We start from the raw sequence: 13,799 nt of genomic DNA, 5'->3' as shown, positions 1-13,799 counted from the left end.
GGTCTCCCCCCCTCCCCCCGGGCGGCGGAGGAGAGGAGGGGGAGGGGAGCGGCCCCCCCGCACCCCCCGGGGCGCGGACGGGGCCGGCGGCGGCGGCGGCGGGTGGGAACGGGCGGGCGGCGGAGCGGCCTGCGCCCTCCCCCGTCCGCCCCCGCCGCCCACGCAAAATGGCGGCGGCGGCGCGGGGGATGACGGGAGGCGTAGTCCCCGCGCGCGACGGAGCCAATCAGGACGCGCCGTTCGGCGCGCCACGCCCCCTTCCCCGCCCAATCAGCGCGCCGGAAGGACTCCCCTCCCCGGCGGAAGGCGAACCATAGAGTCGCGGAACGGGTTAAAGCTATGGAGACGCGCGGTCCTCCAAGGCGGCCGGAGCGGCCCCGTGTGGTTTGAACCGGAAGCGGCTTTTTGGAGGCCCCCCCCCACTCCCTCCCCGCCACAACCGCGGCGCTTCCGGCGGCCGGGCCCGGCGGCCGCTGGGCGAACGGGGGGGCCGGGGGGCGTATGGGGGGGGCCCCGCCGCGGGTGAGTGGGGTCTGGGGGCGGGGGATGCTCGGGGGGGTCCCCGGTGCGGATACGGGGGGGCTGAGGGCGATGGGGGGGTCCCCGGTGCCGATACGGGGGGGCTGAGGGCGATGGGGGGGTCCCCGGTGCCGATAAGGGGGGGGCTGAGGGCGATGGGGGGGTCCCCGGTGCCGATACGGGGGGGCTGAGGGCGATGGGGGGGTCCCCGGTGCGGATGGGGGGGGGGCTGAGGGCGATGGGGGGGTCCCCGGTGCGGATGGGGGGGGGGCTGAGGGCGATGGGGGGGTCCCCGGTGCGGATACGGGGGGGCTGAGGGCGATGGGGGGGTCCCCGGTGCCGATACGGGGGGGCTGAGGGCGATGGGGGGGCCCCGTCTCACCCTCTCCCCCCCCCAGGGCTGGGGGCTGACGGTGCCGGGGGCCCCGCGATGGAGGAGTGGGGGGCGCTGGGCGAACCCCCCCGGGAGCTGCAGCGGGACGCCGGCCCCCCGGGTAAGGGCTGGGGAGCGTGGGGGGGGGGGCCCTCAGCACCCTGGGGGGGTCTTTTAGCCCATGGGGGGGTCCCTGAGCCTTTTGGGGGGTCCTTCAGCTCGTGGAGGGGTCCTCTGAGCACCCTGGGGGGGTCCCTGAGGTCATGGGGGGACCCAGAGAGGGGACATGGGGACAGACAGGGGGACATGGGGACGGACAGAGAGGGGACGCGGGGACGGACAGAGAGGGGACATGGGGATGGACAGGGGGACGCAGGGACAGAGGGAGGGACATGGATGGGGAGGGGGGGACGGAGAGGGGGACCTGGGGACGGACAGAGAGGGGACACGGGGATGGACAGGGGGATGCGGGGATGGACAGGGGGACATGGCAGGGACGCAAGGACAGGGAGGGGGACAAGGGAATGGACAGACGGGGGGACAGAGGGACAGACGGGGGGACAGAGGGACAGAAGGGGACCCAGGGACGGACAGGGGGACACAGGGAGGGGCAGGGGGACATGGGGGAGGGACACAGGGAGGGACAGAGGGACCCGGAGATGGACAGAGAGATGGGGAGGGGGACGTGGGGACGGGCAGAGAGGGGACAGAGGGATGGATGGGGGACAGAGGGACAGATGGGGGGACAGAGGGACAGACGGGGACCTGGGGACGGATGGGGGGACAGAGAGAGGGACAGGGGGACAGAGAGAGGGACAGGGGGACGCAGAGAGGGGACATGGAGACGGACGGGGGGACACGGGGACGGGCAGAGAGGGGACAGAGGGATAGACGGGGGGACAGAGAGATGGACAGAGGGACAGGCAGAGAGGGGACAGAGGGACAGATGGGGGGACAGACGGACAGGGGGATGTGGGGACGGGCAGAGAGGGGACAGAGGAACAGACGGGGGGACAGAGAGGCAGACGGGGGGACAGAGGGACGGACAGGGGGACGTGGGGACGGTCAGAGAGGGGACAGAGAGGCAGACAGGGGGACAGAGGGACGGACAGGGGGACGTGGGGACGGTCAGAGAGGGGACAGAGGGACAGACGGGGGGACAGAGGGACGGACAGGGGGACGTGGGGACGGGCAGAGAGGGGACAGAGGGACAGACGGGGGGACAGACGGACAGGGGGGCGTGGGGACGGGCAGAGAGGGGACAGAGGGACGGATGAGGGACAGAGGGACGGACAGGGGGACAGGGGGACACGGGGCCGGGCTGCAGGCTCAGAGGCCCTGACGCCCCCTCCCCACCCCCGCAGCCGCCTCCCCCGCCCCGTCGCCACCGTCGTCCCCCCCCCCGCCGCCGCCGCGGCCCCCCCCGTGCCGCCACCGCCCCCCCGCCGCCGCCGCGTCCCTTCGCCTGCGGGGAGTGCGGGAAGCGCTTCGGCCTGAGCTCCCACCTCATCCGCCACCAGCGCAGCCACACCGGCGAGCGCCCCTTCGCCTGCGCCGCCTGCGGCAAAGCCTTCGCCCAGCGCTCCGACCTGGCCCGCCACCACCGCACCCACACCGGCGAGCGCCTCTACGCCTGCGGCGACTGCGGCAAGCGCTTCGCCGAGAGCTCCCACCTCCTCCGCCACCGCGTCACCCACTCGGGCGAGCGCCCCTTCCAGTGCCGCCTCTGCGGCAAGAGCTACGGCGACAGCTCCTACCTGGCCGTCCACCAGCGCGCCCACACCGGCGCCCGGCCCTACCGCTGCCCCCGCTGCGGCAAGGCCTTCGCCCGCAGCTCCACCCTCGCCCGCCACCAGCGCGTCCACCGCCCCGGCCACGCCCCCGCCGGCAGGCTCCGCCCCTTCGCCCCCCCCCAGCGCCGGGAGGGGGAGGGGGGCGAGCCCCCCCCGCGGGGGGGCGAGTGGGAGGGGCTGGGGACTGGCCACGCCTCCCCGGAGAAGCCCCGCCCACCGTGGAAGGGCGGGGCTCCACCCACAGGGCGTGGCCCCGGTGGTGAGGACATAATGAATGAGCTGGAGAGTGAGCCACGCCCACTGGGGTGGGAGGGGCTGGAGACTGGCCACGCCTCCCCAGAGAGGCTCCGCCCACCGTGGAGGGGCGGGGCTCCACCCGTAGGGCGTGGCCCTGGTGGCCAGGACTTGATGAATGAGCTGGAGAGTGAGCCACGCCCACTGGGACGAGAGTGGGAGGGGCTAGAGACTGGCCACGCCTCCCCAGAGAGGCTCTGCCCACCGTGGAGGGGCGTGGCCCCCTCTGGGGGGCGTGGCCCTGGTGGCCAGGACTTAATGAATGAGCTGGAGAGCGAGCCACGCCCACTGGGATGCGAGTGGGAGGGGCTGGAGACTGGCCACGCCTCCCCGGAGAGGCTCCGCCCCTTGGCAGAGAAGTGGGAGGGGCTTCGGCTCAGCCCCGCCTCCTCCTCCTCGGAGGGAGGGGGGGCCGGCGGGGAGGGCTGGGGAGGCCACGCCCCCCCGGAGGGCGAGCCCCGCCCACCGGAGTGGGAGGGGCGGCGGCGCGGCCACGCCCCCTCGGAGGCGGAGCCCCGCCCTTGCGCGGGGGGGTGGGCGGGGCCGGGCGGAGGCTCCGCCTCCTCGGGGGACCCCTCGGAGGACGAGTGGGCGGAGCCGGCGCTCGGCCCCGCCCCCCGCGGGCTGCGGGTGGGCGCGGAGTGGACGGGGCTGCGGGCCACGCCCCCCCGGCCGGCGGCAGCCAATCACCTGCGGGTGGTGGGCTGGCAGTGGGGGGTGGAGTGAGGCCGTTGCCCGGCAACCGCGCGCGCGCGGGGGAGGGCGGGGGGGAGGGGGAAGGAGCGGGGCGGTTGCCAAGCAACGGCCGCCCCGGGGGGCGGGGCCTGGCGAGACTCAATAAAGACGTCACCGGACTCTGGCTCCGCCTCCTTAAAGGGCCCCCGGCCCCGCTCTTGTCCTCCCCGCGCTCCCATTGGCCGGCGGCGCCGCCGCGCTGCCCGCTGATTGGCGGCGGCGATCGCTCGTCCCGCCCTCCGCCCGCCACCGGCCGGAAGCGCCGCTCGCGCCCCCCCCCCCCTTCAGCACCGCTGCGCTGCCATTGGCCGCCGCGCCCGCCCGTCACTTCCTGCTCGGCTCCCCCCGCCTCCCGCCCCGCCCTCCCCACCCCATTGGCCGGCGGCCTCCGCCCTCCCCGCCCCTCCTCCCTCCCCATTGGCCGCCGCCCTCCTCCGCTTCCCCTTCCTGCCCCGCCGGCCCCGCCCACCCCCGCCGACCAATGGGGAGGGCGTTGCCGCGCCCTGATTGGCCGGCGGGGCTGCGCGCGCACCGCGGCGGCGCCGGGAGGGCGGGGGAGGGGTCGCTGCGGCCGCCGCCAGCCCCGGGCGCCCCCCGCCCCCGCTCGTCGCCATGGAAACGGGGCCCCCCGCGCCCCCGCCCCGCCCCGCCCGACCACGCCCCAAGATGGCCCCCGGCCCCCCGGCCGCAGCCCTGGCCAATGGCGTGGCCGGGCGGGGGGCGGCGGCGGCCAATGAGGGGCGGGGGTCGAAGGGCGCCGAGGGGTCGGCGGGGGTCAAGGCCGGGGCGAGCGAGGCCCAGGCGGGGTCAGCCGGGGTCAAGGCCGGGGCGAGCGAGGCCCAGGAGGGCTCGGAGCCGCGGGCGAGGGCGGCGGCGGCCATCTTGAGGGCGGCGGAGGCGGCGGCGGGGGCCGGCGCGGGGTCGACGGCGGCCAATGAGGAGCCAGGAGCCCACGGGAGGTCGGCGGCGGCCATTGCGGGGTCGACGGCGGCCAGCGCGGGGTCGACGGCGGTCAATGAGGAGCCAGGAGCCCACGGGAGGTCAAGGGCGGCCAGCGCGGGGTCAAGGGCGGCCAGCCCGCGGTCAACGGCGGCCATCTTGGGGTCAGCGGCGGCCAACGAGGAGCCGGAAGCCCACGGGAAGTCAACGGCGGCCAGCGCGGGGTCAACGGTGACCAGCGTCATGGGGTCAACGGCGGCCAACGTGGAGCCGGAAGCCCGCAAGAGATCAACGGTGGCCATCTTGGGGTCAACGACAGCCAACCAGGGGGCAACGGCAGCCAATGAGGAGCCAGAAGCCCACGGGCGATCAACGGCGGCCATCTTGGGGTCAACGACAGCCAACCAGGGGGCAACGGCAGCCAATGAGGAGCCAGAAGCCCACGGGCGATCAACGGCGGCCATCTCGGGGTCAACAGTGGCCATCGCGGGGTCAACGGCGGCCATCTCAGGGTCAACGGCGGCCATCTCGGGGCCAATGGTGGCCAACGAGGAGTCAATGGTGGCCAACGGAGGGTCAACGGCGGCCAACGAGGAGTCAGTGGTGGCCAACGGAGGGTCAACGGCGGCCAACGAGGAGCCGGAGCCTCGCCCGACCCCCGCGGCGGCCATCTTAGCGCCAAGTCCATCCAAGGCAGCTCCGGAGACCGCCGCCGCCCCGCCGGCGGCCATCTTGGCGGCATCGTCAGCCCCGCCGGCGGCCGCTCCGGGCTCCCCGGGGACGCGGAGCCTGGCGGGGGCCAGCGGGCCGGGGCGGGGCTCGCAGGGCAGCCTGGGCCCCGGCATCCCGGGCCCGCGGGGCGCGGACCTGGACTCGGTCAGCCTCCTGTCGGGGACGCTGGAGTCCTTGGCCGGGCCCTTCCCCGACGACGCCAGCTCCATGGGCTCCGACTCGGAGGTGGCGGGGCCGTCCTTCCGCCGCACCGACCGCTACGGCTTCCTGGGGGGCAGCCAGTACAGCGAGGCGCCGTGAGTGACCCCAAAACCGGGACCTTTGGCCCCAAAATGCGCCCCTCCCCCCCCCCGGGTGGGGCCCCCATCCCCCCGTCGCCTCTGGGTGCGCGGGACCCCCCCAAGCGTGGGGCTGGGTTTGGCGGGGGAGGGGGGGGGCTGGCTGTGGGGCCGGGGGCGGTGCCCAGGGGGAGGCGTGGGGGGGTGTCGGGACCCCTCCCCCACCCAGCGCCCGCTCTCCGCCCCTCCCCCGCCCCAGGGAGAGCTCGGTGCCCGTGGACGTGGCGCGGCAGCGGGAGCTGAAGTGGCTGGAGATGTTCAACCACTGGGACAAGTGGCTCTCGCGGCGCTACCAGAAGGTGGGGTCCTGCCCCACGGCGGGGAGCGGGGCGGGGGGGGGGGCCAGGACCCACGGCGCGTTCGGGGAGGGGGAGATCTGTCTGGCCGGGAGGGGGTTCTGGGGGTCCTCCTGCCCCATAGCGGGGTTGGGGGGGGTTCTCCTGCCCCATAGAGGGGGTTGGAGGGGTTCTCCTGCCCCATAGAGGGGGTTGGGGGGGTCTTCCTGCCCCATAGAGGGGGTTGGGGGGGTTCTCCTGCCCCACAGAGGGGGTTGGGGGGGTCTTCCTGCCCCATAGCGGGGCTGGGGGGGGTTCTCCTGCCCCATAGAGGGGTTTGGGGGGGTTCTCCTGCCCCATAGAGGGGTTTGGGGGGGTTTCCTGCCCCATAGAGGGGTTTGGGGAGGTTCTCCTGCCCCATAGAGGGGTTTGGGGGGGTCCTCCTCCCCCATAGCAGGCTCTGGGGGGGTCCTCCTGCCCCATAGAGGGGTTTGGGGGGGTTCTCCTCCCCCATAGCAGGCTCTGGGGGGGGGTTCCTGCCCCATAGAGGAGTTTGGGGAGGTTCTCCTGCCCCATAGAGAGGTTTGGGGCCCTATAGCGGGGCTGGGGGGGTTCCCCTGCCCCATAGAGGGGTTTGGGGAGGTCCTCCTGCCCCATAGCAGGCTCTGGGGGGGTCCTCCTGCCCCATAGAGGGGGTTGGGGGGGTTTCTCCTGCCCCATAGCGGGGCTGGGGGGGGGGTTCCTGCCCCATAGCGGGGTTTGGGGGGGGTTCCAGCCCCATAGAGGGGTCGGGGGGCCCTCCCGCCCCACGGCAGGCCATGGGGGCTGCGTCTGCCTGACGGCGGGGGCCGTGGGTCTCTTCGTGGGTCCGTCCCTGGGTCTCGCCGTGGGTCCGTCCGTGGGTCTGCCTGTCCATGGGTCTCGCCGTGGGTCCGTCCGTGGGTCTGCCTGTCCGTGGGTCTCGCCGTGGGTCTCGCCGTGGGGCAGGTGAAGCTGCGCTGCCGCAAGGGCATCCCCTCCTCCCTGCGGGCCCGCGCCTGGCAGCTCCTCTCCGACAGCAAAGCCCTGCTCGACCGCAACCCCGGCCTCTTCCAGGTGAGCTGGGAGGGGGGCGTGGCCGGGGGAGGGGGGGCGTGGCTCCGGGCCGGGCGTGGCCCGCTGGGCGTGGCCCGGGGGTGACGCCCCGCCCCCCCGGCAGGAGCTGGAGCGGCAGCCGGGGGAGCCGCGGTGGCTGGACGCCATCGAGAAGGACCTGCACCGGCAGTTCCCCTTCCACGAGATGTTCGCCGCCCGGGGCGGGCACGGGTAGGACACGCCCACCTCCCCCCGGGACACGCCCACCTCCCCGGGACACGCCCACCTCCCCCCGGACACGCCCACTCGCTGGGGACACGCCCTCCTGGCGGCCACACCCACTTAGGGCACGCCCAGCCCTTGAGTGGGTTCCCCCGGGGGGACACGCCCCCTTTCTGGCGTGGCCACGCCCACCAGGAGTGGCCACGCCCCATCCCACAGCTGGCTCCGCCCCCTCCAGGCTGTCCCCTCCCCTCATTGTTTGGCCCCTCCCTCTTTACATTGGCCCCTCCCCCTCCACGCTACCCCCTCCCCTCCTCGTCGGGCCCTTCCCCCTCTCCGGTGGCTCCTCCCCCTCTGCAGTAGCTCCTCCCCCGGGCCCTGGCCCCGCCCCTCCATCGGCTGACTCCTCCCCCGGCCCCGCCCCCAGGCAGCAGGACCTGTACCGCATCCTGAAGGCCTACACCGTCTACCGGCCCCAGGAGGGCTACTGCCAGGCCCAGGCCCCCGTCGCCGCCGTCCTCCTCATGCACATGCCCGCCGAGGTGGGGGATGGGGGGCAGGGGGGGCAGGGGGGGCAGGGGGGTCGTGGGGGGCAGGGGGGGCACCAGGGCCCTGGGGATGGGGGGCGATGGGGGGGGGGTGGGGGGGACCCTGGGGCCGGGGGCGATGGGGGAGGGGTCCCGGAGGCCGGGGTCCCCCCGCTGACCCCCCCTCCCCGCCCCTCCCCCACCCCCAGCAAGCCTTCTGGTGCCTGGTGCAGATCTGCGAGAAATACCTGCCCGGCTACTACAGCGCCGGCCTGGTGAGGGGGGCTGGGGGCGGGCCAACGGGGGCCAGTGGGGGCCAACGGGGGCCAGTGGGGGCCAACGGGGGCCAGTGGGGGCCAACAGGGGTCAATGGGGGCCAATGGGGGTCAATGGGGTGTGATGGTGGTCAATGGGGGCCAACGGTGGCCAATAGGGGCCAGTGGGGGCCAACGGTGGCCAATGGGGGTCAATGGGGGCCGATGGTGGTCAATGGGGGCCAATGGTGGCCAATGGGGGCCAATGGGGGCCAGTGGGGGTCAATGGGGGTCAATGGGGGCCAATGGTGGTCAGTGGGGGCCAATGGAGGTCAGTAGGGGATGATGGGGGTCAGTGGAGGCCAACGGTGGTCAGTGGAGGCCAATGGTGGCCAATGGAGGCCAACAGGGGTCAATGGGGGCCAACAGGGGTCAATGGGGGTCAATGGGGGGGCCAATGGGGGTCAATGAGGGATCAACGGGGGCCAATGAGGGATGATGGTGGTCAATGGGGGCCAGTGGTGGTCAATGGCGGCCAATAGAGATCAACGGCGGTCAATGAGGGATGGCGGTGGTCCACGGCAGCCAACGGTGGTCAACGGGGGCCGATGGAAGTCAATGGTGGCCAAGAGGGGTCAATGGTGGTCCACGAGGGATGCTGGTGGTCCACGGTGGCCAACGGGGGGGCTGCGGGGGCGGGGGGCGGCTCTGACCCGCCCCGCCCCCCCCCCCCCAGGAGGCCGTGCAGCTGGACGGGGAGGTGTTTGCGGCGCTGCTGCGGCGCGCGGCCCCCGCCGCCCACCGGCACCTGCGGCGCTTCCGGGTGGAGCCGGTGCTTTACCTGACGGAGTGGTTCATGTGCATCTTCGCCCGCAGCCTGCCCTGGGCCGCCGTCCTGCGCGTCTGGGACATGTTCTTCTGCGAGGGTAGGGGCCGCCCCCGATAGCCGCCTCCCGCGCCCGGGGCCCCGCCCGGGGCCAATGCCCGCCTCCCGGGGCCGGGGCCCGTGGCCGTGGCCAATGTCCCCTCCCGGGGCCGGGGCCCGTGGCCGTGGCCTGCGTCCGTGGCCCCGTCCGTGGCCAATGTCCCCTCCCGTGGCTGGGTCCTGTGGCCGTGGCCAATGCCTGCCTCCCGGGGCCGGGGCCCGTGGCCGTGGCCAATGTCCCCTCCCGGGGCCGGGGCCCGTAGCCGTGGCCTGCGTCCGTGGCCCCGTCCATGGCCAATGTCCCCTCCCGTGGCCGGGGCCCGTAGCCGTGGCCAATGTCCCCTCCCGTGGCCGGGTCCCGTAGCCGTGGTCTGCGTCCGTGGCCCCGTCCGTGGCCAATGCCCGCCTCCCGGGGCCGGGGCCTGTGGCCGTGGCCAATGTCCCCTCCCGTGGCCGGGTCCCGTAGCTGTGGCCTGCGTCCGTGGCCCCGTCCGTGGCCAATGTCCCCTCCCGTGGCCGTGGCCCGTAGCCGTGGCCAATGTCCCCTCCCGGGGCCAGGGCCCGTGGCCGTGGCCTGCGTCCGTGGCCCCGTCCATGGCCAATGCCCGCCTCCCGGGGCCGGGGCCCGTAGCCGTGGCCAATGTCCCCTCCCGTGGCCGGGTCCCGTAGGCATGGCCAATGCCCACCTCCCGTGGCCGTGGCCCGTAGCCATGGCCAATGTCCCCTCCCGTGGCCAGGTCCTGTAGCCGTGGCCTGCGTCCGTGGCCCCGTCCGTGGCCAATGTCCCCTCCCGTGGCCGTGGCCAATGTCCCCTCCCGTAGCCGTGGCCAATGTCCCCTCCCGTGGCCGGGTCCGATGTCCCCGCCCCACATCCCGCCTTCCTCCCTGCTTCCGCGTGGCCACGTGTCCCCCGTCCGCGTCCCCGCGTCCCCCGTCCGCGTCCCCACGCCCCAGATCTTCACGCCAACGTCCCCCATCCGCGTCCCCCCGTCCCGTACCCACGTCCCCCTGTCCCACATCCACGTCCCCCTGTCCCATATCCACGTCCCTCCTCCCACGTCCGCGTCCCCCCGTCCCCCATCCGCGTCCCCCCGTCCCGTATCCCCATCCCACGTCCACGTCCATGTCCCCCCATCCCACGTCCGTGTGTCCATGTCCACGTCCCCATCCGTGTCCCCACGCCCAGATCTTCATGTCCACGTCCCGTATCCCCATCCCACGTCCACGTCCACGTCCCCACGTCCCATATCCACGTCCCCATGTCCACGTCCACGTCCCCACGTCCCCCATCTCTGTCCCCACGTCCCGTATCCCCATCCCACGTCCACGTCCACGTCCCCACGTCCCATATCCACGTCCCCATGTCCACGTCCACGTCCCCACGTCCCCCATCTGTGTCCCCACGTCCCGTATCCCCATCCCACGTCCACGTCCACGTCCCATATCCACGTCCCCACGTCCACGTCCACGTCCCCATCTCCCCCACCCGTGTCCCCACGCCCCAGATCTTCATCCCCACGTCCCGTATCCCCATCCCCCGTCCCCATCCGTGTCCCCACATCCCACCTCCGTGTCCCTACGCCCCAGATCTTCACGCCAACGTCCCCCATCCGCGTCCCCCCGTCCCGTATCCATGTCCCACCTCCCCCACCCACGTCCCCACGTCCCCCACCCACGTCCCCACGTCCCCCACCCGCGTTCCCACGTCCCGTATCCCCATCCCACGTCCCCGCCCGCGTCCCCCCATCCCATATCCACGTCCCCACGTCCCCCGCCCACGTCCCCGCGTCCCCCATCCACGTCCCCACGCCCCAGATCTTCATCCCCCCGTCCCGTATCCCCCTCCCCCGTCCCCGCCCGCGTCCCCGCCCCCGGCGGCCCTGACGCCGGCGCCCCCCGGCCCAGGGGTGAAGATCATGTTCCGCGTGGGGCTGGTGCTGCTGCGCCAGGCGCTGGGGACCCCCGAGAAGCTGCGCAGCTGCCAGGGGATGTACGAGACCATGGAGCGGCTGCGCAGCGTCCCCCCCCCCCGGCCTGCACGAGGACGCCCTGGTGCAGCAGGTGGGGACGGGGGGCACGGGGGGGACGGGGGGACGTGGGGGGACACGGGGGGATGTGGGACATGGGGGGACGGGGGGACGTGGGGGACGGGGGGGACGGGGGACATGGGGGGACGGGGGGGGACATGGGGACACGGGGGGATGTGGGACATGGGGGGACGGGGGGACGTGGGGGACATGGGGGGATGTGGGACATGGGGGGACGGGGGGGACGTGGGGGACAGGGGGGGACGGGGGACATGGGGGGATGGGGGGGGACATGGGGACACGGGGGATGTGGGACATGGGGGGGACGGGGGGGGACATGGGGACATGGGGACATGGGATGTGGGGGGACATGGGGACACGGGGGGATGGGGGGATGTGGGGGGACAGGGTGGGGGACATGGGGACAGGGGGACGGGGGGACATTGGGACGTGGGGGACATTGGGGACACAGAGGGACGTGGGACATGGGATATTGGGGGGACGTGGGGACATGGGGGGACGGGGGGGGCATGGAGACACGGGGGGATGGGGGGATGTGGGGGGACGGGGGGACATTGGGGACACAGGGGGGACATGGGGGGATGTGGGACATGGGGGGACGGGGGGGATGGGGGGACATGGGGGACATTGGGGACATGGGGGGCTGGGGGACGTGGGGGGACATTGGGACGGGAGGGGACGGGGGGACGTGGGGATTTGGGGGCATGGGGGGCACTGGGGGTGTGGGGGACATTGGGGACAATGGGGGCAGGGGTTGGGGGTGCATGGGGGGACATTGGGGGGGACACGGAGACGGGGGGACGTGGGGGGGTCCCAGCGTCCCAGGGCTCGGGTGACGGCGCGGGTGACGGCGCGGTGACGGCGCGGCGCCCCCCCCCCCCCCCCCCCGTGTCCCCCCCCAGGTGACGTCGGTGCCGGTGACGGAGGCGCTGCTGGAGCGGGAGAGCGGGGCGCAGCTGCGGCGCTGGCGGGAGACGCGGGGGGAGCTGCAGCGGCCGCCCCCCCCCCGCCTGCACGGCGCCCGCGCCATCCTGCAGGAGCGGCAGCGGCGGGGGGGGGGGGACCCCCCGAGGGGGGGGAGGGGCCCCCGGGGGGGGGAGGGGCCGCTGGGGAAAGGGGGGGGGGTCCCCGGTGGGGGAGGGGCTGGTGGAAAGGGGGGGGGGGGGAGCTCCGGTGGGGGAGGGGCCGGTGGAGAAGGGGGGGGGGGGTCCCCCGGTGGGGGAGGGGGGCGGTGGAAAAGAGCATTGGGGGCCCCCCAGTGGGGAGAGGGGCCGGTGGAGAAGGGGGGGAGGGGCGCGGGGGCTGCTGGAGGCGCTGGGGGGCTGCGGCGGGGGGGGGGGGGGGCCGGGGGGGCGGGGGGGGGGCAGGGAGGAGGAGGAGGAGGGGGAGGGGGGGGGAAGGGGCACGCGGGGAGCGGGACCCCCCTCCCCCCCCCCGAGGGGCAGCGGGAGCCCCCCCCGGCCTCCAGGACAAACCTCTACTTCTGAGGGGAGGTGAGTGATTGACAGCTGCCGCGGGTGATTGACAGCTGCCGGGGGTGATGATTGACAGCTGCCGGGGGTGATTGACGGCTGCCGGGGGGTGATTGACGGCTGCTGTGATTGACAGTTGGCTTGATCAATTGACAGCTACAGTGTTTGATTGACAGCTGCTTGATCGATTGACAGCTACAGTGTTTGATTGACAGCTGCTTGATCGATTGACAGCTACAGTGTTTGATTGACAGCTGCTTGATCGATTGACAGCTCCAGTGGTTGATTGACAGCTGCTGTGATTGATTGGCAAGCCGCTGTGATTGATTGGCAGCCCCCGTCGATCGATTGACAGTGGCCTTGGTTGATTGACAGCTGCAACCAGTGATTGAAGCTGCTGTGGTTGATTGACAGCTGCTGTGGTTGATTGACAGCGGCTGTGATTGGCAGCTGGCTTGATCGATTGACAGCTCCAGTGGTTGATTGGCAGCTGCTGTGATTGATTGGCAGCCCCGTCGATCGATTGACCAGAGGCCTTGGTTGATGACAGCTTGGCAACAAGTGATTGGCAGCTGCCGTGGGCGAGTGATTGGCAGCCGCTGTGGTTGATGACAGCTGCTTTGAGTGATTGGCAGCTGGCTTGATCGATGGGCAGCGGCCTCTGGTTGATTGACAGCTGCTTTGATTTGGCAGCTGCCAGGGGTGATTGACACTGCCTGTGGTTGATGGACAGCTGTCTTGATTGATTGACAGCTGCCTCGCTCGATTGAGCTGCGAGCCAGCCCCTGATTGGCGGCTCCACGTGATTGACAGCCCGCTCTGCCCTTGATTGACAGCCGCCTTGCGCGACCGGCTCCATTTGATTGATTGACGGCAGCCTTTGATTGACAGCTCCCTCCGTTTGATTGACAGCCCCCGGGGGAGGACCCGCTCCGGTCGCCGCCCCTCGGTTGATTGACAGCCCCGTGATTGACACTCCGCCCAGCCCGTGATTGACAGCTCCCCGTGATTGACAGCTCCCCTTGATTGACAGCTCCCCCATTGACGCGCCGGCCTCCGATTGACGCCCCCCCCCCTTGATTGATTGACAGCTCCCGGTCGCCTGACTCCGCCCCCTCCCCTCGCGCTTATTTAACGGGACGCCCCGCCCCCTCCCCTCCCCCCGCCCCTCCCCCCGGCCGGTTTTGGGGTGAAAAACGGCCAAATCGGGCCCCGGCCCCGCCTCTTTTTTTTCCCCGCGCCGCGGCCCCTTTAAGCGCCGGCGCCCGCTGATGACGCC

The 13,799-nt window shown here is 73.2% G+C and overlaps 2 protein-coding genes across 2 annotated transcripts; both read left to right on the top strand.

Annotated features, from left to right (window-relative positions):
• Window positions 1-446: 446 nt before the first annotated feature.
• LOC309604380 (uncharacterized protein) lies at window positions 447-3,705 on the top strand (the record flags this gene model as incomplete). The annotated part of the gene is made up of 3 exons (XM_082339327.1): window positions 447-522; window positions 918-1,013; window positions 2,257-3,705. The coding sequence occupies exons 1-3, from the start codon at window positions 502-504 to the stop codon at window positions 3,703-3,705; spliced, it is 1,566 nt and encodes a 521-aa protein (XP_082195453.1). The 5' UTR covers window positions 447-501.
• A 570-nt stretch (window positions 3,706-4,275) lies between these two features.
• On the top strand, window positions 4,276-12,179 carry LOC309604379 (uncharacterized protein; the record flags this gene model as incomplete). Its single annotated transcript, XM_082339326.1, is given in 10 exon segments — window positions 4,276-5,681; window positions 5,923-6,022; window positions 6,986-7,093; window positions 7,197-7,303; window positions 7,722-7,836; window positions 8,031-8,096; window positions 8,812-9,001; window positions 10,906-11,021; window positions 11,023-11,061; window positions 11,951-12,179. Coding segments are annotated over 10 exon segments (2,425 nt in total), but the record flags the coding sequence as incomplete, so codon positions are not given.
• Window positions 12,180-13,799: the final 1,620 nt, after the last annotated feature.

The sequence above is a fragment of the Platalea leucorodia genome (genome assembly GCF_965183815.1).
Source record: "Platalea leucorodia genome assembly, contig: HAP1_HAP1_SCAFFOLD_720, whole genome shotgun sequence".
NCBI lineage: Eukaryota > Metazoa > Chordata > Aves > Pelecaniformes > Threskiornithidae > Platalea > Platalea leucorodia.
This window is presented reverse-complemented; position numbering and strand designations above follow the sequence as displayed.